General features: G+C 38.2%; 1 protein-coding gene across 5 annotated transcripts in view; it reads right to left on the bottom strand.

Annotated features, from left to right (window-relative positions):
* The window catches only part of SYT1 (synaptotagmin 1), a 345898-nt gene that overhangs the window by 70393 nt on the left and 251341 nt on the right, over positions 1-24164 (bottom strand). For 4 of the 5 annotated variants that reach the window (XM_059471853.1, XM_059471851.1, XM_059471854.1 and 1 more), the window contains 3 exons: positions 18491-18675; positions 6010-6132; positions 2641-2808 (listed from right to left, as the gene is read on the bottom strand). In XM_059471853.1, the coding sequence (XP_059327836.1) occupies positions 2641-2808; positions 6010-6132; positions 18491-18675 (476 nt within the window). The remainder of the gene's footprint in view (positions 1-2640; positions 2809-6009; positions 6133-18490; positions 18676-24164) is intronic. The other variant, XM_059471855.1, reaches the window with a different exon arrangement.

Genomic DNA, 24164 nt, shown 5'->3' with positions numbered 1-24164 from the left:
CGTGTGGTTCAGACAGATGCTGTGGTTTGGATGTTCACAAGTCACAATTTTAATATTGGGATGGAGACATGCAGTTCAGGTAAGCTACACCTGAGTTTGTGTCTGAAAAGGTCTGATTTAGGAATTGTTTGGATTTGTATAAACACTTGGTCAATCTGAATATATCCTACAAGTATAAATGGTTTCCATGGGATTCAGAAGTAAATAATTAATTGGAAAGTGAAAGGGTGGCATTACCACTGGCCTTGTTAACCTCTATGCTCTTGCCTTAAACCCTAGGACTGTTGTCTTTCGCTACTGCTCAGCTTCCACTTGCTTATTAAAATACTAACTAATAAGTAGTAATTTTCCCTTTACATAACTTCTTATATAACATTTAGAATAAGCTTATCAAGTTGACGACCAGATCTAGTTTCCACTATTGAGTCAAATAGTTTCAGTGGTACAGGGTTGTGTATCTTAGTAAGTACTACAGCAAAATCTGTTTTCCATTCTCTAAATTATCTGTAGCTTCTAAAAACCTAGAAAGGGCAAAGGTTAGAGAAGGGAAAAATTCTAAATAATGTTAGTTTTATTTTTACACAGCCTGGAAAACAGGAGAAGAAAAATGTTCTAAAGTTTATTTCTCCGTTAGTTCACAATACCACTTAATGGATTTTGGTCACTTGGAATACAAAGACTACATTCATCATTATTTACTTTTCTGTACTGGATCTCAGTAAAGCTCATTTTAGCTACCTCCCTTTCTAAATGTTTCCTTCATTTGTTACTTCTAATTAGCCTCAGTCTCCAGCTTTGTTCTGGACTATCAAGGATGGCCTCAGCTCTCATGAAGGGCTGCTTCCTCTCCCTGCTCTCTGCTCAGACATAATCAGTCTCTTGACGTAAAGCAAGTGAGACCTTGGTAAAAGGACAGGTATACAGGAGTGTTTTTCAGGCATACATGTGTCACTCCTCTAGACCTGAACCCTGTTCCCACTCTGGATCTGAGGAGGAACACCTCCCTCTGCCAGGCCGGTGTGGTGCAGGATTTCTCGGTTCCTTTTGGCACTGCAGTGTGGGTACACAACCTAGACAGCTGCAGTCTGACAAACACTTGCACCCTGGGACAGCACCATGGATGTCTGGGAAAAAAAAATGGAAGAGGGAAGGACTAAGGTTCAGGGCTCAACATGCAATACAGCAGGAACATAAGTCAACTCATTCCCATTAGCTGTATTTTGGGAGGAAGGCAGGCAGCTGTGCTCTGTGAGAAGGCAACAGCACAGGCTGGGCTGCCTGGTATGCAGCACTGCCAGAGATGGGAAGGATGCCAGCAGGAGCTGTGCACCACCTGAAGTGGGTCACAGGAGCAGAGCTCTGCACAAGTAAATGAGACACTGTCAACAGCTCCCACAGAAGTTGTTATTATGGCTGCAGTTCCAGTTAAATGGTCACTGGAGTCCTCAGAACAACGACAGTACTTGGCATGCTCTGCTGGTTTTCTCTCAAGTACAGACCACAGACCACAGGGGATGATCAGTACCATATTGCGATGCACCTAAGCACTCTGTCAGGTCTGGCATGGAAAACAAACTATTTTCTGGAGCATAAAATTTAAATATTGAAGATGTGACTTACAACAAGTGGACATTATAGTCCAGAAGTGGCTGATCTGATTTATAACTCGTGTCTTCATCTTAGATGACAGCATTATTTGTTCTTTCTTTGCCTTAGCGAGCTGCATGGGAATATGTAATTTAGAACTCGGTTTTCTTTTAAATGCTCTCTTAGGAAAGCTCAAGAAAGAAATAACTCCCCACAAAAGATTACTTTTATGAACATCTTCAAGGAAAAAATAAGCTTATATATGCAGTAGTAGTTGTGGCCTACAGGGATATCTTTCTCATTGAATGATTTCATAGCCTGAGTCTTTCACTGTTCCTGTTTTCATTCTGTAGCTGTCATTATAAGATTGGGCACAAAGAGAATGGCCTGAAGTAACAGCAGAGGAATGTATATAAGGAGAAGCCCTGTGAAACACACTCTACACTATTCCTTTATTCTATTTAACTGGGGTTTGAAATTAGGCCATAGTTTTAGAAAAACACTATTAATGGATACCACTGGAACAATGTAAATACTGCAATGTAAGGCTTACCTACATTTATTTAATCCATATTTTATTAAACCTGAGAAAGTATGTATTTTCATACATAAAGTAGCATGGCAAATAACTGCTGTGATGAAGTCCAGCAAGATTAATCTGCCATATTGTCCTTCACCCATTCACATCCCTTGAGTTTTAATTTATATTTCAGGGAATGTTATCCCGAATTTCACAAACCAGATATTTAAGGAAAACATTGGTCTAGTGAAATTTACATGACATTTGTTGATGTGTCACTGTTTTCTGAATTTCTTGTATGCTTTATCCAGCCATAAAACATGGATCAGATTGCCATCTGTAAGGATAACAAACTGTGCCTTTCAAACCTTTCTGACCCTGTATTATATAGCAAGATTGAGTATCATGGTTTTCTACCACATGAAAAATAATTTTGCTGCAGTTATCAATTAGCTAAGACAACTAAATTCATAGACAAGCATGAGATACAAAGTGGCTAAATTAAGAAGTATCAATAATTATAAAAAAACTACCTTGAATGTAAATTGCTCATTGAAAACAGGGTTAAGGGTCTTTCTGTGGACTTTTGTCTCATATTTCTTCTTCTTATCAGGCAGCAGGAAGACTTTCACATAGGGATCAGATGTACCACCCATATCTAATGCAGGCAGCTCAGCTGCTTGAATAATTCCAACCAGAAGCTGAAAAGAGAATAAAAAACAGCAGAATGAAATTTCAAATAGATATCTACAGAAATACTGTAACAGAGGAATGCATATGCAGACTCTATTTCTGGTCTAGGAGAAACTATACATCCCTCGCTTCTCCCTGCCACCCCCCCTTTAAGGAAGGCAAATGAAGCAACACTATTGACTTTAGAAAACCAATTATGGCAGATGCAGACTGTACAAAGCCTGTTTTAAAGCAGAAAAGAGGTTTTCAAAGGGCAGCTGATTACAGCTAAATACAGACTTCATCCTTTTAAAGACTGCAATCAAATAACTTTCAATTGCTCTCTCCTCTTGTGCATTATTTTTCTCTGCTGCGCACCATGAATAGAAATCACATTATTAAACAATCAAGAATGTCTAATTTTGACTACAAAATTTGTATTCTAAACCCCCAACATGTAACCTTCCCCCAGCCAAACACAAAAGGTGATAAAATCAAATGCAAATTCTCAGGCAAAGCTTTACTGAAAACAAATGAATTTTGCAGTCTTCCTTATATTTACATTCTCTTGCTATGTACATGAATGGGCCCAGGCAGTAAACTAAGGATAGCATTTTCAAAAAATATCTCAAGAAAATGAACCTGTGGTAACTAAATCCTAATAACAATTTTTAATCTCATTGCAAAACAGAAAAATTGTATTTTTAAATCTCTTATACACTTCAAAGATAAGACTGAAGCACAGATGGAACTTGTCAACATCTTGGCTGTTTTTTGTGTTATAAATCAAGGCTTATGCTATGTTATGTTATGCCATGTTACGTCATGTAATCTAGACACTCCTGACTGCATGAGGCCTTATCAGCATAATGCAGCTGAGAAAAAGAAAATAATTTTAATCTTGTTTCATAGATGTAAAACTAAAGTAAACATTGAAGTGTTTCTTCAAGGTCATTCTGAAGATATTAGGAACTGGGAATGAAATCTGAGAATATTTTCTTCTAAATCAGTGCTTCAATCACAATATATTTGCTTCTCTCATGGATGAATTGTTTAAAATTGGAAACAGGAACTCTATCAACTGGAATATAGAACAATGTAGTTAATCTGTGAAAGAAACTTCTGGCTTCTAAGAGACTCTTCAAAGTTGGACTTAAAAGTTGGACAGTTTTAAATTCACAGTATGGCCTGCATGCTTTCTCATGGATTGGACTCTTAAGCTCCATGAAACATTTTCCTTTTGCTGTATGAAATGATTCTTTTGTGTCCCACTTTTATTCTAGATGCATCAGTTCATAAATACATGAATAGGCTCAGGATCTACACATCAAAGAGTGAAAAACAAGTCTATGATTTTTAGTTAACACAGTGGAAAAGCAATTCAATTCCCCTTTACAATTTCTCTCTCTAAAACTGAGGCACAGTCCTCTGATGAGTTCATTGGTCATCTTGTCTTCTTAACCCTATGCAATATATTAGCCAAATTTTGGGACTGTAGTTTCATGCCATTGCACTATACTAACATAAATGAATCCACTCTCCTACTCTTTTACATCATCTATCCTTTGAAATTTTAAGCTGCTACACAGTTCAGAGCAGCACAACAAAACAGAAATCCATAACTCAGATAATTTATTATCTTAATTAAATACAGACGTACAGATTTGTGGCTCTTCCATCCTATTTTCCTTTGTAAAATATGGCTGATAAAATCAACATACCCTTTAATAAAATTCACACAGAAAATTTGTTTTCATAGTCTAAGAAAACTGAAATCCATTTTTCAGAACACATTTGCAGTGTTTCCTTTCCCCCTCATTAAATCTTCTTCTTCTGAAGGGTCTACACTTCATACTGATTTCATACTGATTTAAAGGGGGATCAGTGTGACTTATCACATGGCCAGGCAATTTGCTCTGCAAGTTGAGGAAAAGCTCCTTTAGCAACAGTTTCTTGAAAGGCTTCAGAACTCTTTTTAGCTCCTGCATTGTAAAACAACCATTGGTAGTCAGAAGATTGTTGAAATAAAGGAAAATACTATTTATTATGCCAGGTCATAGCTGTGTATAAATACCTTCCTGCTAATAGAGAATTTTTTCTTCATTTCTCTTATTGTCTTTGCCTTGCAACAAGTAGGACCACCATGCTCTATGAACGGCATCAAATAAAGACTATGAATGTGGAATTTATCACAAGTACATATGGAAGGCAGTTTAGGGTATGAATAGGAATTACCTGGGATTTACCTTCAGTAGTCATTTCTCTCCCTAAACAGGAAAGAATGATGTGATTTTGACTGATATTGTCAAAAAATTAAATGCAGGATATTTGTTCTCAAGTTTACTGAAAGATACACAGTAGAAGTGAAGAACTCAGATGAGTTGGTGTGCTTTGGGCCAAAATTAAACACAGTGAATTTTAATGTGAGGCTGTGGAAATGGTTTATTTGACAAAACTGATCCCTGGCAAAGAGGCTGGGTAAGGGAATAAAATATGTTCAGCATGTGGCCAGACCTGTTAAGCTGGTCAATTCTAGGACTACACATTACAGTAGTAATGTGTGTACTAATTCTGAAAATTTTAGTATGCCAAAGTTTAGTGTTACCAGCTTCAGAGCAGAGTACTGAAGGAGTATCAGTCCTTAAATTCTTGTCCAACCGTCCTGTGGTTTTTTGGGTACAGACCTTTTCATTTGAACTTTTATTCCAGACTAGAATTTTGGGAAGTGTACTTTCATGGAGAGCAACAGAACCTGATGCAGCTAGTTATTACAGCAAAGCACACACTTGATGCAGTGAGAGAAAGCAATCTCATCAACCTTCTAAAAGACCCAGTGAATCAACTTACCTTTAGCTCCCTCTATTTTTCCTTCCATTTGTGTTTGCTTACATTTTAAATACTTGAAGGCTGAAACTACATTTTAGTGACTGCATGCAAACTCCATAATTTATGTGGACTGACATTGGTTGGTGATGTTTTAATTTATTAATAATCATTAGATAAAACTGGACATTCAGTTTTTGATTAAAGGTTTAATATAAAGTCCAAGTGCATTCAATACTGCAATACCAATTTAGTAGTACCTCTGTAATTAATTTTCTGTCTTATTTTCTCCCTTCAGTCCATGAAAGTAGTAAGGATTTTGGAAATATCTGCTTTAACTAAATGCATTACTTCATTCTCTACTTGCACACACAGAAATGAAATATTACAGGTTGGTTGTTTCAAACCTGATTGTTCTGGAAGTCATAATCCAAAGAATATTGTATTTTTCCTAGCTTCTCGACTTCCTTGGCTTCTTCCTTCTCTTCCCCATCAGTCAGCCCAGTCTCAGCATCATCATCCTTAAGAGCCTAGAAAGAAGAAATGTAATATTCATAAATGAGGCAAACCGTTAAATAGCAGTTTAAAATAGACACGATCCTCAAATCTATTTTAGAGCCATTAAAAGCAAGCAAAACAGCAGAAATTCAAATATGCAGTTTTCATATATATCTCTACTTTCTGAGTTGCTCAATAAGATGTTATAAATCAGCAAGCAAGCAATGGAAGTAGGAAGAAAGCTCCTTGGACTATAACAAGCAAGGATTGTTATAAAACCTGCAAGTAGAAACAAAATATCATCTTGATGTGAAGAGAGAGTTCTTCTGGGCTCAGACTGGCTCTTAAAGAGGCACAAGGAGGCAAACATGCTATTAAATAAGCCAAGTCACGCATTCATTCAACTTAAGAATCTTGGCAATATCACACCTGGTTGTACATGCTGTGCATTGTTTGCATTTGGCAACACATTTCTGTAGGACTACTGTGATAAAGAGCATGTGCTGTGGATGAGCTCTTTCTACAATCATATGCCAAACATTTTTCATGTTTTTTAGAATGAATATGGAAGCAAAGTTTCCACCATGCCATTAGCAAATGCATGTTCCTCCTTTTCCCTCCCTCCCGAGACCAATTTCCTTTTTATTCATTCTCGCAATAAAGCTTGGCTGAACCAAATTGATTGCAAGTTGATTTTAGTTTGCTTAGAAAGAAATACAAAAACAAAGAAATACAGTACTGCTTGCAAGCTTTGTCTATTGCATATAACCAATTTTTTAAAGGACACGGCATTTATCTTAGATTTTATACATAATTAAAATACTAAATGATGTAATTTTTTTTCCTGTACCAGAAAGCAGAAGTATTTTCACTGTGTAAAAGGTAATTCATACAATTATTAAACCATATGAACAATAATTAACTATGTAGATCTTATTCTGGGCAGATCCTTTCCTAGATAAGAAGGGAAAAATAGACAGAAGTGATGAGGCAAATAGTGAAAAATTGTGGAAAATGTGAAAGTAAAGTTGAGAATGTGAAAATAAAGAATCAATACTGAGCATTCATCCAGAATTATTTGCATGTTACAATAAACAGAGTACTTGGTCTGTAAGAGCCCTATCTGAATGAAAGTTCTTTCTGTATGAAGTTTCTGCTTGCACAGACAAAGTGCCAGAATGTGTTCTTTGTTGCAATGTTATTTTTCTGCAATTGTGGTTTTTTGTGTTGTAGGAAACCTTCAGCATTTCTTAACAAGAGGTTGCTGCTGGAGCTCTGAAAAGGTAGCAAGGCTAGAGAGTAGCTATGTACACAGCTATAGTGGTTAGGGACAGAAGAAACATGAAAGCATTCACATTCTCACTCAGCCTTGAATACAGTGAGGGCCACGCAATACTGCATGGATTTGGAAAGAAGATTCATCTCTGAAATAGAAAATGTTCTTCTCCAAAAGCCACATCTAAATAAAAAAGGTCAGACTCCAAACTGTATGATACTGAGCAATTATTTCTCTACTTTTGAAATTAGCTAGAAATTCTGTTGGCATAGCTCAAATGAAACCAACAGCTTTGATTTTTGTGAGCTAAGGAGCTAGGTCTCATGTAAATATCTGAATGCTAGTGAAGGATGGACTCTACTAGAAACCTAAATAACATTTTACCTGGATGAGATTGGGGGGAAAGGTCAGTGATAGACAGAATCACCTGTGAGACTGGAAGAATAGTATTTTTTAAACTAAATCATTTCTATTTGGAAGGGCTGAACTGCCTGAAATGAAATTTGGTTTAAGACATTTTATCACTGAGCTCTTAGTAAGTTCCCTGACTGTAGCACAACATTTTTGTTGGTACAACAAGAAGTGTGACACTTGAAAACTGATGGGCTCTCTGGCAGACCATACATGTGATTTTCAGGATATGGAGTGACATGATTATGCCAAACACTCTTGCTTTTGGTAATAAAACTAAGCTTAGGGTTTTGTGGTCATAAAAAAAGATGTGACTCAATCCATCTGAAGCAACCAGGTTTAATTGAGCCTGGAAACAACAGGAAAAAAGAGGAAGTCAGAGTGGGATGTTAACTCCAAGATCCACTGCTCTGAATCATCCCTATATGATCCTAAAAGAGGACTCCATGATAAAAGTGTGATATCCAGCTCCAGTATATTATTGTTTCTGGGACAAATACTGGCCTTTCTGTTTTTCCACTTGTTTTTGACCTGGATTTTCTTTGAGAGGAAATATCCTATGGCCATTCCCCAGGGAGGAAAGTGAGAAGGCAAACAGAACATTATTTGCTAATTTTCAAGTCAGAGGAATTTGTAAACAGTCCATCAAGGCAATAGCTATATATCCATACTTTCTCTGGGAAAACTACGTTCTCTTCTGCAAAGCAGTTCAGTCCAGATGACAGAGCTGTGGGTAGCTCAATGTGAAAAAAAGTTCTTACTGTGACTACAGAAAATATAATGGGAAGCTAACATCTCTCTTGCAAGGGACTTCTGAAGTGCAGGCAGGAAACACTGTATGCTTAAGAAACTCTCTCCACAGGTTATGAGAAGCCTACTGGAAAAGTGAAAGCTATTTCCATGAGAGATGGAAAACATTGCACCTTACTGACATCAGCTGAGGAGCTACATGATTCTTCTTGACCTTGACTCAGAAACACTGAACCACTAAGAAAAAACACTGAGAAAGAAATATTGCTTTTATATGGACAAGTTTGTGGCACTGGGTGGAGGAAAAAAAAGGACAAATTATTATCTCTAAAGCAGTCTGTAAATAATAGTTTTTACTGTTAAGAGAGGAATTTGCTTTCAAACTAGAGGCTAATGCTTCAGGAAGAAGCTGAGTCAAAAGAAGCACCAAAGCTTCTCATGTTTGATTTAGCTGCTGAATTCCAAAGAGGAAGAAGAATTGGTTTGCTTCAAAGTACTTGAAACACCCCACAGGGATTTTAATTTTGTATTGAGATTCTCTCAAAGATCAATATTTAATGGAATACTACTACAACCCTCAATTTATATCATACTGCATCACACTATATTGAATCTTACTATTGCATTGCTACAACCAATTAAAAGAAGCAGCTATACTTTGGTTTCTTAATAAAAAAATAAAAAGTTTTTAATTATAAGCAAGTTTTTTCATCAAGCCTTTGCAACTGATAAACCGTAACCAGAAAGATTGGATTTAGATGCTGAGGAATGTAAACCCTGCCTTCTCTGCCATTTTCTTTAACTTCATGATATTTTAAATGTTTTTTTTCTGTGAAGTATGCAACATGGAAATGCATAATTACATTGTGCTGGAGACTGGATTTATCTTTTCTAATTTGAGCTGACCATGAATTTTACTCGAGCAGTTTCTTCATTTCTGCATTACATATGCAGAAACACACAACAGTAAAACATCTACATCCTCTCAAATGCATGTAAGTATCTGAAAAATAGGCTTATATGTAAACAGGTGTAGGAATGTACCAAGAAAGAGTTAATCCAGCACAAAGATTTCAAGGTGATACATCTGTGTCTATTGAAATCAGAACCACTACTCTGCAGTAGTTCTTACAACAAAAAGACCTAAATTACAGCAATTTGAGATCCACAGTTCAATCTGCTGGTTGCATCTTCACTTCCATAATGTTATTGAGAGTGGTTTTGCAGCCTCCTCTTTTCTTCTGAGATGTTAAAGAAAATGCCTAATTTTCAGTTCTTTTGAAACTCCACACCCTGTAGTGGCTTTCTACACCTCCTGGGTTTTTTCTCCTTCTCATTCCCCTAGCTGGCAAAAGCCTCTCTCTGGTGCCACTGCATCCTGACACTGCATCCCTTGCTTTCAGCTCAGGTCCACCAAAACCCCTGCACCTTGTCACTAGGCTTGCCCCACTACTATCAACCATGAAAAACAGAAGAGATTCTGGGGCTTTAAACAACTTTACTTTAATTCCTCCCCAAACTCTATGTAGAAAATGAGAGAGTCTGCAAGGGCAGCTGCCCTGCTGGCTGTCTCCAGACTCCACATGTGCAGAAGCTTCAGGAAAGTGGTAGGAGATTCATGCAACAAAGCTGCTGGGGGAGCAAGTGTACTGCCTTGCCTCTGCACTGAGAGGCAGAGGCCACAGTCATGACTGAGTCACGTCTTGTTAATGACTAGTTTATGTTGCAAATCATTTAAAATGCAAAGTGTCTTTCACTTCTGTATATAAAGAAATGCTTTCACTAACAGAGGTTTTAGGGTTCCTTCTGTTTATGGGGTGGCCTACAGCCTCACTTTTAAGGAAACAAGTTACCATTAAGCAAGAAGGAGAGACATTGCAAAGCAAAACAAAACACTGACTGCAGCCTGTAAGTTTGTTCACTGCATGGTGCATGCTCCTATCCTGATTTCCATCCCCACCTGCCCCTCCATCATTTCTTTTGGAACGGTGAAGGAAATATTGTTTTAATGTTTGAATGATGCCCAGTCCTCAGGCTTGTGCAATGCCTGGTGAGCTGGAAAAAGAAAACAGTAAGATTTTGTCGCAAGAATGTTCTGTGCCATGTCCAACAATGAATTTATTGGAAAGGCAATTTCTCCTCCACAACTAGAAATGACTGCTTTTCCACTAATGGTGGTACACCTCTTATCATTATCTTTCCCATTCAAGAACACCATAATTCTGATCTGGCCAATTTTTATCCCAAGAGAAAACAAAAGCCTTTAAAAATTTCCATCTGGTTCCCTATCACAAAGCAGACAAGCCTGCAATTGTAACATGTTCTCTATCACAGTCTCTCAGAAGGAAAGGCAATATTTCATTCATTCAGCATCTGCTTTCTCTCCATGAATTAATTTAAAGAGCATGTTGCGCCTGGGTTTCCAGTGGCTGCGACAGGCTTTGGTCATTGTGAAATCTACTTTGCCATTACTGCTCTAAGAATGTTGGCCTCACATACCAGCAGTGGGCCACACTGATGCACACAATGAAAAAAACCCTGCTGGGTTCAGCATGCAATGCTCTGACTTGCTTGATTACTCCCTTGCTTGTTATCCAGCTTTTAAATGGTCTTCGTTGGGTTGTTCAAAAGGCTTTCTTTCTTTAGGAGCTCTATGACATGAGGTCATCATGTTCACCTTAAGCATTTGCTGAATTGTTTGGGTACCAAAATACCAACTTAATCTGGTGCAACAGAAAAATACAGAAAATGCTGCAGGTGTTCATTGTAAAATATGAATACATTCATTTAAGTTGGAGCTGTTAAGCTCACAAATCAATCTGTTTTTAATGTTTCATAAAGCCCTAAAGCCAGTGTTTATAGACTGAAAAAAGATGAAGCTGATCTCAGACCTGGGAGCCTATTTTGGGAGTTCACCCCGTGGGTCAGGGTCTGCTTTGAAGGCAGGGCCCATATGTGTGTGAAGCAGAAGCAGCAGGCGCTGCTGCAGGGGCGCTGCTGGCTCTGCCCCACCGGCCATATGGAGCAGCGCCCGCCCGCACCAGCAGCAGGCTGCGCGTGGGAGGCGCCTCAGGCTGCCTGGCCAGTGCCTGCTGCCCCAGCAATCGTTCTGCATCCTCCCCACATTAATGGCACTGGGCCAGGTGGAAGCATGCTTTGGGCAGAGCTGGCTCCTTGACCTGGGAGGACCGCTCAGAGTACGACATTTATTTGTGTTTGGAAAAATCTGTCATACTATATAATTAGGACTACATGTATTTGATAGTGAAAATTAACCTAAATATAGCCAGTCATGATTTACTGAGTGCTGCTTTGATCTATGGAGAAAAAGCTGACACAGACCTGTTCTACTGGCTTAGTTCCTTAAAAAGAAGTAAGATGATTGTCTGACCATCTTCTAAATAGGACTTCATGAGGTACCCGATATTCTCATATTTGAAGGCTGTCAGCTATTCATATTTGTAAAGAGTAAATACCCTTGCTTAAAAAGAAAATGATTAAATATTCCCAAATATTTAGTTTTTATTTTAATGTTTTAAAAACATATACCTCATTAATATGAACTGCTGGTCTTGTTGTAGATTATGCATACCCATTAATTTCAGACATAGTGTAGGAGTTTAGCTCTCTGTACAGTCTGTGGATATAGGTAAATGTCTTGAGTGTCTGATTCAAGTAATTTAATTTAAGGACTAATTGCTTACTTCCTAAATGCCACTCATTAGGAACTTGCAGACTCTGGTCTTGAATAAAGAACTCCAATTTGGTCTGTTAATCAAGAAATGCAAAAAACATCCTTGAAAATGGAAGGTTCCAGTGGTAAGACCTTCACTATAGAAAACAAGACATGTAAAAGAATGAGTAGGATCTGCACCTTCATGTACCCCTAACAGTACAGTAGGTTACAACAGAAATGACAAATTAATTCCTTTACAGAAAAAAATAGTTTAATGAAGGAGGAAAAGAAACTCAGGAAGCATGCAAAGCAGGGTCCTATGTTTTCTTGGGAGTGACTGAGAGGAAGAGACAGGAATGCAAATAAGTCCAGTCTTGTGTCTCACAGCTATTGCTTCCATATTTTCAGGCTTCTGAAATCTAATATAAATCTAAATTTCAAAAGAGTTTTACAGAAAACTTATTTGCAGAACACAAACATTCATCTATAACATTTTATCTTCATAAACATGTTATTCACATTTTTCAGGAAGTTTTATGCCCACTGCAAGTTGTCTTTGAGGCAGGTGAAAAAGCAGGACTACTGGTCAAGGCTGAGATTGAATTAATGTACAAACAGGACGCAGTCAATCCATTTCCACTGCCACAGTAAACTTATTGGGCTTGTTTTCTATAAAGACTCATCCCCAGTGTTTCTGACTAGCCCTCTGCAGCTGGTCTGCAGCACATCATCTTTCTGAGTGTGAATTAGGATGTCTCACTGAACTGTGGATGAGCCACAGTGAGCATTAATGCCACCATGGGCTGAAGATGACAACACATGGGGACTGGCATGCTGACACCAGGTAGCAGCACTGTGGAATAAACACCTCACTATTTCCCAGGCATCCAACTGGGAAAACAAACAAGCACGTAACCAAATACTGCAGAAGAAAAGACCACTGCCAGCAACAGAGCTCCTGTCCCTCAGAAACATCCTCTTGGATTTTTTTCGGGCAATAAAGGCTTGAGTTGCTTCAAACAAAATCCAGGCTCTCTAGGTGTCAGTGTGGATTATCCTGACTTCATTTGGGCTATTGTCTTCATGCTGCAAAGTCAATGCACTCTACTTTGGAATATTTCAGGGCACCTAACACTAAAAATCTTGTTCCTTCAGTATTTTGTCTACATGAGGGCAAGGGTGTTGGATGATCAACAGCTAGAATCATAAGGTGAATCAGTCTAAAAAAACATAGTATGTTGGAGTTTGGGTGGGTGCAATTGCAGCTCTCACTGTCATGTCACCCTACAACACCTGCTATTCAGAGAGGAACATTATTCAGAATATTCTAAGTTAGTACATAACCCCAGTGTAAAAGGAAGACCTATGTAAAGGAAAAACAAACATACAGAGAAGTCAAGTGGCTGACTGAAGGACACAGTAAGTCAGCAGCAGAGCCAAGAATATACTACTCACACCCAAGGCTGTAGTACATACACCTAATACCAAATCTCCTGTTTCACCTAACACACACATTCTAAGCAAAAAATTCTTTACTAGTTACAGTGTTTTAGCCTGATGAAATTATTAAATCTCCTTTTCTACAAATGCTTTCTGACCTCATAAAATGTTCAGACCACAACAATTATTATCCAAGTAACAGGGCTAAATCTTAGTAAGTTCTCAGTAGTGCTGTTCATGAATGATTATGTTCATTCCTTTTCTTAGCCCACAGGCTGAGTTTAATCAAGAATTTTGCAGTACCAACACACTAAATCCAGACATAATAAATCTGCAGCTATTACACCATCTCTGAAACAGTCTTCAGGGCCTTTTTTTTTTGCCCCTCAAAGAAAAAAAGTAGTGGGAGCAACTAGGGGCATTAGTAAAGATTGAAAGTTGTGAAGATGAAAACCATGATGGGAAAATCTCATGAAAACACCAGAGCCAGCTGTCACTAGGTTGCACCAACAGAAATCTGTACTAAGACCACTTAAAAAACTTTGGTATGGAACACTAAGAATTTAATGCCTGAGCACTGTACTGAGATGATGTGAGAGCCCACAGCAAGTTTCATGAGGTAGTAGTAAATTTAGCAACACTTAGAAACTAAGACATTAAAAATACACATTACTTCTGTCTACTTTTGATATGGTGACATTTATACAAAAAGGAAATATAATTGGCAAGGTATTTTTATGCGCCGATCAATTTTAAACTTGAGCTTTCTGGTACAGTTTGACTTAGTATTTTAACTGTAGAAAGAATGACAACCTCTTTTCTTCTGCTCTCCTCCAGCCTCCCCAAATATATATCGAACCAAAAAATACCCAATCAATTTAGTTCAGCCTCTTGATGTGTGTATCAAAGCTACTACACGTCCATCTCTGCTAAGGAGACAGAGCTGTCAGGAGTCTATGCATGAGAGCTTAAGTCTAGGTGCGTCCAAAGAGCAAAATAAACCTACCGCAAGTGACAATCCAGAACAGTCATGAGACACAACATTGACAAGGAGGACAGAGGAGGAAGAAATAAAAATTAAAACATCCACACACAAACATTAGTAGAAAACATGGAGAAATGACCTTTTTTGCAGGTGTACATTCATTAACAGTTCTGCCTTCCCCAGAAGGAACCTAATCCTCCCAGGGGCCTTTGGTAGAGCTGCATACTCGACTTGAAAAAGTAAGCCTTGTCTGCAATGGAAACAGGTCTCAAGACTGGAAACCTAACCTCATTTTAAACTTATCTCCTATCCTACCTCAGCTACATCTTTTGATCATCTTCATATAAAGACAATTTCTCTTTTGAATTGTGTTTAGGGAAGTGGATATTTTGAAGCACAAATATTCTAAAAGAGACAAAAAATTTATTCCCCTTTCTGTGTTATCTAGCTATCAATGTGCGACTTGAGCTGACTGTGACTCTATTTCAAAAGGATCTTAAACTATGCCAAGTTACATAGCTCTATAATGATTTGCTGTGGATAGGCATGAATAAAAGTAGTTCAGTAGTTCTCAACAAAAAAATCCAGACTAAGATAAAAATTTCATTTCCAGGAACTGTTGCTTTCAGTTTACCAAATGGCACTCTCTTCCGACTTTGTGTGCCTAGGGAACTAGGATCCTGCAAGATGCCATGTGACTACAAACTGCTACTATGCACTTTTAGCTGAAGGCAGAAGTAATTACTACTTGCAGGTTCAGGCCTAACAATGACTGAAGTAGGTTTTTCAGTTTTTGACAACATTAGTACTATATGTTGCCCTTTATAATGGCATTAGATTTACATCTTACTCTTCAACTACTTTTTTAACAATTTGCTTCTTTGAAGAGCTAAAAGGCATTCTTATTATTCCCCTTTCTGTTTTATGCCAGAGCCTCTAAAATGCTTCAATTCTCTTAACTGAAGTACACTACATTTAGCATTGCCTTGAGTTCAGCTAGGTATGTGAAAACCTGCACTGGTAAGTCGAGATTAACTGTTAGAATAAGAACCACATCATAAAGGAAAAAATGACAGCCAAAATGTTGCATTAGGAATCAAGTTGGCAAAAGTTACTGAATGCCAAGGACTTAAAATCTGTACACTGTCAGACTGCTAGAAATTTAAGGTGCGAATTAAAGAAACTTTCAGCCTGAGTTTGAAATCCCAGACAGCAAGGAGAGGTAGCTGGAGAGCTGGTGATCTACTTATTAAAGGTCTGAAATTTACACCAACTGTGAATCTACCCTCCTTAGGTTTAACTGTGCAAAACAAAACATGCTAGTTAAATCCCAAAATATCCAGACAAATGTAGGTTTAAATAACTATACCAAGTATTTTGAACGGAATAATCTTAAAATACCTATCTGTGCAACATTTCAAAATTTGACATATTTTTGTAGACAAAAGATGTAGGATTCAGCTTTTTATCAAATTTTCCCATTGAAAAAAAAACAAATGGAGCTCAATATTAATAAAATAATGTATTTTTGCATTTCAAATACTTATTTTCCAAGAATCAATGGTCATTTATCCAGGTCCTAATGAATATAATTAAAAACACTTAATAATACATTGTAAATACAACAAAGGCCTTACATGATATGGAACAAATTCCACATAAATATCAATAAACAAACTGCACATTATTTATTGTATGAGAAAGTAATAGGTTCATTATCATTAGCATGACATAACAAAGTTCTCCAGAAATTTTTCCATCAGCATAATCAAAGCAGTTCTTCCAAATTATTCTGGGTTCAATGGGAGAGCTAGCTTACAGTAGCCTAGAATAAGCCAACAAGTGATGACCTGATTTTCCATACATTTAAGGGAAAATATCTCACAATTTCTTAATATTAATACCTCAGAACAAAGCCTATAAATACAGGGATGAATGCTAAATCAAAGTGCTTTAAGAGAAGGAGTTCGTGTCACATTCATCATATGGAGAAAAAAACCAGCAGCATAGTATCTTCTTCAAGAGAGAGCTCAAAATTTCTGCTCTGGTATTTCTTGAGCTCAGTCTCACTAATCTTTCTAACCTTGGAATACCTCCACCTACATTGGTGATTTTGTGTACTGACAATGTTTTTCTCAGGTGTGAACTTGTCTTGTGTTGGTGCCACACACTCCAGTACACCAGTGTGGCACACAAAGCACTGAATCTCCAGGAGGAACCAGGGTTAAAACTGCAACCAATGCAGTATCTAAAGTAATCCACTTGCAATGGGGATGTAAGGGTCTCCAGCATTTGCTCTTTGTCCTCTTCTCTCTGAAACTGGAAATGGCTTGGATAGCTGTACACTTACCCATTATTTTCCTCCCCTTATCTGTGCTCCTTTTGGACTCTTATGTGATTGATTGCAGCTGGTCATCAGACTTGTAAGGCTTCCTCACCCTCACCTCACTTCCTGATGTTGCTCTCCCCCTACTACACCCTACATGCCTGGAAAAGCATGCTAACCTATTCCAGGACCCTTAAGACTGGCTGATGAACCACACTGCTGGCTGCTCCCTCACTGAGCAGTGGCATTTCACCACTTGTTCTGCACTTGGGCCATGGGCCTCTTTAGCTACCGTGCTTTAAGATTCTCTTCTTGGCTCTTGTCCCTGACCACCTGGCCTTAGTTCTCGGGTTCCCAGATCTGACTTGGATTTCTGATCAACCTGCCTTCAGCTCAGCTTTCTTCTATGCTATATCCCAACTTGTGAAATCATCTCCTTATTCCTGAACATGCTTTTCTTCTCTCTTTTTGACTGGGTTATTACTCCTGTACTGCTCTAGCTCAACCTCCCCAAGAGTCTTGGGAACACAGACTTGACTATGCAATTAAAGTTATTTGCTTCTACTCATGCGGGTTTGCAAAGCAATTCTCTAAATTTCTTCAGTCCTTCCTTTTTGAAACATCTAGCCCTTTGTCTTCTTAGCTTAGGAAATCTCTGAGCTTTGAGGACAAGCAGATACTTCATGTTTATTTCCTCATTCTGCTGCTCATTCCAAACAGTTTGCTCCAGGAAGAGCATTACTAAAATCCCATGAATAAAAAGCTTTGTTTTCTCTCAGGAAGGTATTAGTCGAGTCTGTGGCCCTTAGGATTAAGCCCTGCAACCTCTGCTTCTCCTCCACCAAGCAGACTCGAAGGACAAGCTCTTCTGCCCTTATAAAAATTATGCTGCTCTCAAAGGGTATTATATTAATCTTCTCAAAGTTACTCAGTTGACTTACAGCTCCAAGTATGGCCTGTTATCTTTAATCTTCTCCTCTCTAGAACAAAATGAATTCTCCAAACATCACTGTGTTGAATGTCCCTGTGGTTTTTCTTTTTCATTATTTCTCCTTGCTCCTGATTCTCATTTTAGCCTCTATACTATTGTTTCCTTCCCAGCTTGAACTTTTGTGTAAAAAGAAATTTAGAGTTCACAACTACTTTTCTTTATCATGTAATCTCAGAAATCCTGCTAGTAAGACATATAAAGATACATAAACATTGGCCCTGAAAAAAAGTACAGTGAAAATTGCACACAGTTGCTCCATTTTGAAGCAAGCAGGACACCCTTGATAAACTCACCCCTTAAGGATGAGTCACTAAATGCCTGCTCTGTTTTTAGCAGAGCAGGGAAATTGGCTGGCTGCTTCATCTGCGATGCCACACCCAGGCTCATCCCTTGTGATACCACTGAGAAGATGTTGTCAATCAGTCCACTTTTCACAGAGCTACTACTGAGACAATAAGCACAGCTTTTTCTAGACACATCAAACAGAAACCTTCAAATGCAACCCAAAAGTTCAAGAAACAGAGAGTTACTTTACCTGGTCTTTCATGCTTTTCCCTAAATCTTTAACATCTTTCATGTTAATAGCATTCTTTCCTCCCTTCTCCTTTCCCTTCTTCTTGTTCTTCTTTTTGAACAAGCATTTCTTACAGAGACAAAAGCAGCAGGTGAGGATTAACAGGACTGCAACTATGGCTATGGCTATTAAGGCCCAGGGTGGCACTGGAAGAGAAAAAGACACACACACAAAAAGAAGGTGGTAAACTGTTAGTAGGGTTAAATTTAGAAACAAGCACATTTCTCTCACAGCTAAACCTTTTTCAATGAAAATGCCTGGCAGAAATACCTGAGATTCTTTCTAAAATATGCTGTCATCATTTATATATTTCTCCCAACTGAGCATTTGCCCATACAAAGCCAATTTAACACATCTATCTATATACAAGCCTGGTGACACATATCAAACTCACCTGCAGCTATTTTGATTCATCAACCATCTGAAAAGAGTATATCCAAAATATTTACTCTGTGCAATCTGTAAAATGCTCGGCACATTTAAGCAATTACTCATTTCTTTCTTTAATCATCTCCCCAACCCACCTGGCATTGCGGCTGAATCGGGTGGAACTGACTGGAAATTTCCCTTTTCTGGAATGGTGTCTGATCCAAGCAGTCAGTTCTAATGAACAGCCCTTTTCCTCTGCCCACCGCTGCACTTGACAGATTCGCAGATTCCTCGCAATAGCTGCAGGTCAAGGTCACCAGTGCAGACAGACCAAGGACAGAGGGCTGTCCAATCCACGGGCGTTTGCCCTAGCTGGCATCATGCCCTAAACACTAGCAAAGTTTCAGCTGTATTCTCACCTATACTCTCCTATAAACAAAAGATTGTGCTACAGTTTTTCATTAAGTTCAGGCTGCAGGACATGGCTGAAGCATGAATAAATAGGAGAACACTTACTAGCATAAAATGTTCCTGTTAAAGATCAGAATTTTTGGAAAAAAGCAATTAAGATGACACTTAAACACAAGTACTCCAGAAGGCAATTATCTTCACACAAATCAGCTTTAACAACTACTGATTCCCACATTTAAGCAGAGCACCTGACAAAATTTTAAATCTTGTAAACTGTCATTTTCTAAAATCTTGAAATGTACTCAGTTGGTCTGTAAGATACTCAGTACATTACCTAAAGGTCTCGAATATGATACAGAGCTACAGAGCAAAGCCAAAAAGTGAATCAAATTTGACATGTTGACGTCAGTGAATCACAAAAGGGAATGGATGGTATAAATAGAGAAAATTAATTGCCTAAAGGAGCTAAGAGGAGTGCAAAGCATAGTCACCGGAACTTCCACTACAAATTACCAGTTCAGGAACATGACAGAGCATATACACCTTCCTTACTCCATATTTAATGAACTTATTTTCTAACTTTAATTGAAACTACCCTAATGACAGATAAAAATCTAGGAGAATAGTTCAATATTTCTGTAATATTTTTGTGCCTCCAATTGTTCATTAAATGCAGCTGCTATAAAAGGAAAGCTGTACCATATGTAGAACAAATGAGAACTGATTACTAAACAAATGAATGGTAGGACACAAATGGTGAATAGATTAGCAGCTGTTTATGGGATGTGTTTTATGAAGTCAGCAGCAGCAATTCTGCAGTTAAAGCTGCATTAGATCTGCACTTATCACAACTTAAAATCTGTATTTCATGCATTAGTATTTAATTTTGTCTTCATATCTGGTGTAGTACCATTTTGTAGCACAACTGACGCTTTTACGTATTTTTTTTCACCCAGCACTCAGAAATGTAAACCCATCATCTTTCACAAGAACTATGGGCTCTACTCAAATTCCAAACTTCACATGTACTTAGTCTGAAACAGCATTTACATAACACTGTATCTAAGATAATCCACAGGAGTGATGATAAAAGGAAATTAATGATGCACCCAAATTTATCAGTGTTTTATTTCACTGATTTGTCTGCAGTGCCTGAAGAATGAATATGGGGAATAGCAACAATATGGGATGGGGTTCTGCCAGGAGGATGCCACTCTGTGAGGTAAGAGAAGAGGAACACAGCACAAGCAGGTAAACTGTTAGAATCAATGGGTTGAGGAGACAGGGAATGTAGGCATTAACAGGACAAACACATATGCATCCTGCAGATGAAAAAGCTTGTGTAGGTAGTGAATTCAAGTGCCTTTGTGCTGAAAGTGTTGTATCAGGTGGTATTCTGGCACTGCTGCCTTGGTTCTTTGAAGCATGAAAAATGTAGGGTACCTGGGGAAACATCTGAAACACGTGCAGATACCTCAGCTTATTTTTTACAATGTGTTGTCTGCTCTCAGCTGTTTGTAATTTAATTTCAACAATAGCTCTTGTGATGCAATTAAACGATCATTGAATTAATATCTAGGACACCAAGAATTATGCAGAATTCCTCACTTACCTCTTCAGAAAAAATCTGCTAAATTTTTATTAAAAAAAGCATTAGCACTAAAATAAAAAAAATGGAGGCAGCACAAAATCTGGACATTTACAAAAACACTTCAAATTTCAAAACCAAAAAGGAATGGATTATTTTTCCCAATAGAAGTGTACTATCTCTGTCTAAGAAATGGCTCATTTGAACATTGCTGTCAACAGAGATTGCCCAGTCAATGGATGTAAATAATAGATTTTGGACAACTGAAACATACAGCTATCATTCGCTTTGAAGAGATGTTTGTTTCCTTTCAAAAGCATGATACAAATATTTTAAAATGTTAATAATTTTACATAATATTGACAAAATTTTCCAGAATTACTAAAGACTTTGAGAGTTTTTCTGCCTGTGTTCCTCAATTTATGATGGTACCAGAAGAGCCTTAAATTTGGAAAAGATAAGGTTTCAAAAGCTACCTTTCTATAAAGTCATTGTCAGGTCGACAGACTGAAGTCACTAGTCAATTTGGAAGACTCAAATCTGCAGCCTTTTACTTTTAAGGATCCTGTTTACCAGCTGTGACTAATATCTATAAGAACCTTATCAAAAGTGTAAGAAATTTCTTTTTTGTGCAGCGGCACATTGAACATCCATATTGATCGATTTCAGTTGGACTCTACCCATGGTTATACCAGATTTTCAAAGAATTCTATTTTACCAGTGGACAACCTACAGTTTGAAGACTGGGAACCTACAGTTTGAAGACTACCTCCATCCATATTGTACCAGTTTGACCAGGCTGAGCAGTTTGAAACCTCAGGAAGTCCCTGGACACGAAGCATTGAACAAAAGAGCTCTGTGGCAGATGAAGCAGGGTGGGAGACTTGGAAAATGCTGATCATGACCCATGCAGATCAAGGTGTCAGGGAGCCAGAAGCTTCTTGTACAACTTGTCTTACCGACTGCCTGCACAAGGGGGTGCTTTGAAACAAGCAATACTTACCTACCCGACTGAGCAAAAGCTATGGGTTCAAGGACAATGAATATGCGTGTAAACTTTCTGGTGTTTCAGTGCTATTTTCTTTGTTCTACTCCTCTGGGAAAATACAGAATACTTATTTTGAAGAAGCTGTCATGAATGTCTAAGTGATTTGGTGATTCTACAAAGCTCTTAAAGACAAATCTATAAGAGGGGATTTGCTGAGTAGCAGTTAGTAAATAAGGTCTTGAATTAGTGTTATTGATCCAATCCAAAGTATGCTCTAGGACTTTGGTGAGAAATGCAGGAATGAAGCCTATTTGCAAAAGAAGAGTGTAGAGAAAAAGAAACACATGGCTTACTCCTGGGCAACAGCAGGGCACTGAAAGGAGTAAGTAAGCTCTAGGAATGTGTTGAATCAAGGCATTTTGAGTACCAATTTTGCATACTTCACTCATGCTGAACAACAGTCAGACATGGATGCAGATAAGTGCAAGCTCTCTTATCTCTCTCTGTTGCCTCCTTCCACTAATGCCAGACTGTTATGTGCATGTTGTGGGTCATTTGATGCACTTGATACATTTCACAAATAAAGCAGCTGTGATGCTCTTAGATTATCATTTTAGTTTGGGCTTAGGAGTCTGCTTACAAGGCTTATCTCCAGACCATACCCATAGGTTGTGCTTGTACTCGTGTTCTGCAGCAATTTGTGAGGGCACAATGGACACAGTGGGAATACACATGCCCAGAGGTCACCTAGTGATGCTCCAGCTGCAAAAGGCAATTTGCCCATGAGAGACAAAGCACTGCCCCTACAAACCTCGAGTCCTCGGACTGACTGCTTCATTTCACTGACTTGCTTCTGCTGAGCTGCACTAGGTACAGCTTGTGTCCCAACCTGTCCTTAAATCTTGGTCCTTTGAGCATGCTAGATTCTAAGGGAAGGATGTATTACTGAGTTATTCAATTTAAGAGCTACAAATTTTGTCCTTTATATAAAGACATCCTTACTTGGCTTTACACAAAATACTTGGGGAGGTACAGGCCTTGGGTCTAAAACTGACATTTCCGTGAGATGATCTAAAATTATCAAATGCCTTGGAGGACATCTGACTGCAGAGGAAAGACTTTAAGGGGGAAATCACAAAACGTGTAATGGCATCAAAGTGCTGCACTCTGGGAAAGAGAATAAAATCCTTAATCCTAATGATTTTCTTCCCTTTCTGAGTGCAATGTCAGAAGAAACTTTACCAACTTTGAACACAAATAGAAGGAAGGTCAATGAAGAACTGAAGAGAAGGACTGAATTAAAAAGTGAAGACTCCCATACCAAAAATACTGTTCACCAAAAATTCCCAATTAAGCAATTAAGCAGCCCCACTTAAACTGTGACAGCAAAGGATGATCAGATGATGGCAGCTTCCATGTTATTCAGGCCCATAGCATGTTGGAATTGATAAATATTAATAATTTGTGTTTCAGAGGGGGCATGATGGTTAATAGGAGCTGCAACTACCAAATAGCTGTATGTGAAGCACATTGCTGTAATCTAAAGCTCTGGTAGCCTGAATATGGGCTCACTGGCAGTTTTAGTTTATGAAACTGTAGTTTTTTCTTAGCTTTTTGCACTTACAGCTTCTAATCAGGGAGGAAATTTCATATGTAGCCATATTCAGACTTTTTGTAAAGAAATTCTCCAGGGACCATGTTCTGGAAATCAACTTGACATTCATTAGAAGCTACTTATAGAAAATGTCCTGAAAGCAAGGACCCAGGTAAAAGATACCACTGTGATAGCAGAAGGAATACAAAGGTGATCAATGGAAAGAAAAGAAATGCTAAAACATGGTAAAATGACTCAGGAAAGACAAAAAGTGAAAATACATACTTGCATGTGCTGATAATTTAAATACTAGCATTCAGGCTTACATAGCTACATTTCCACCCCAGACACTCTCCTGCGTGACCTCTTGTTTTAACAGCATGCTTGCAAAATATTACTTTTATTTTCTTACATTCACTACAACATTTCTTTCTTCTGTTTAAAGTTCACACTGCTACCTTTGACCCATCACTAGAAAGAACCATCACAAAACAACTTAATGAGTGCACTCATGCTCATATTTCTCCCCTCTATTTTTTGAGCATGTGCAGTTGCATAAGACTCTCTCTATGAATAGTTTATGGAAGTTACTGAAGCCTTAACTTTACTAAAAGAGGTACGTTCTGACAGTGGAAGATCTCCACAAAAAATAACAGTCTGTGGAAGTGCACTGATCAGATGAGTT

Source organism: Ammospiza nelsoni, chromosome 5, assembly GCF_027579445.1.
Source record: "Ammospiza nelsoni isolate bAmmNel1 chromosome 5, bAmmNel1.pri, whole genome shotgun sequence".
In the NCBI taxonomy this organism is placed as follows: domain Eukaryota; kingdom Metazoa; phylum Chordata; class Aves; order Passeriformes; family Passerellidae; genus Ammospiza; species Ammospiza nelsoni.
Note: the sequence above shows the minus strand (reverse complement) of the source record. Positions and strands in the feature narration are given on the sequence as shown.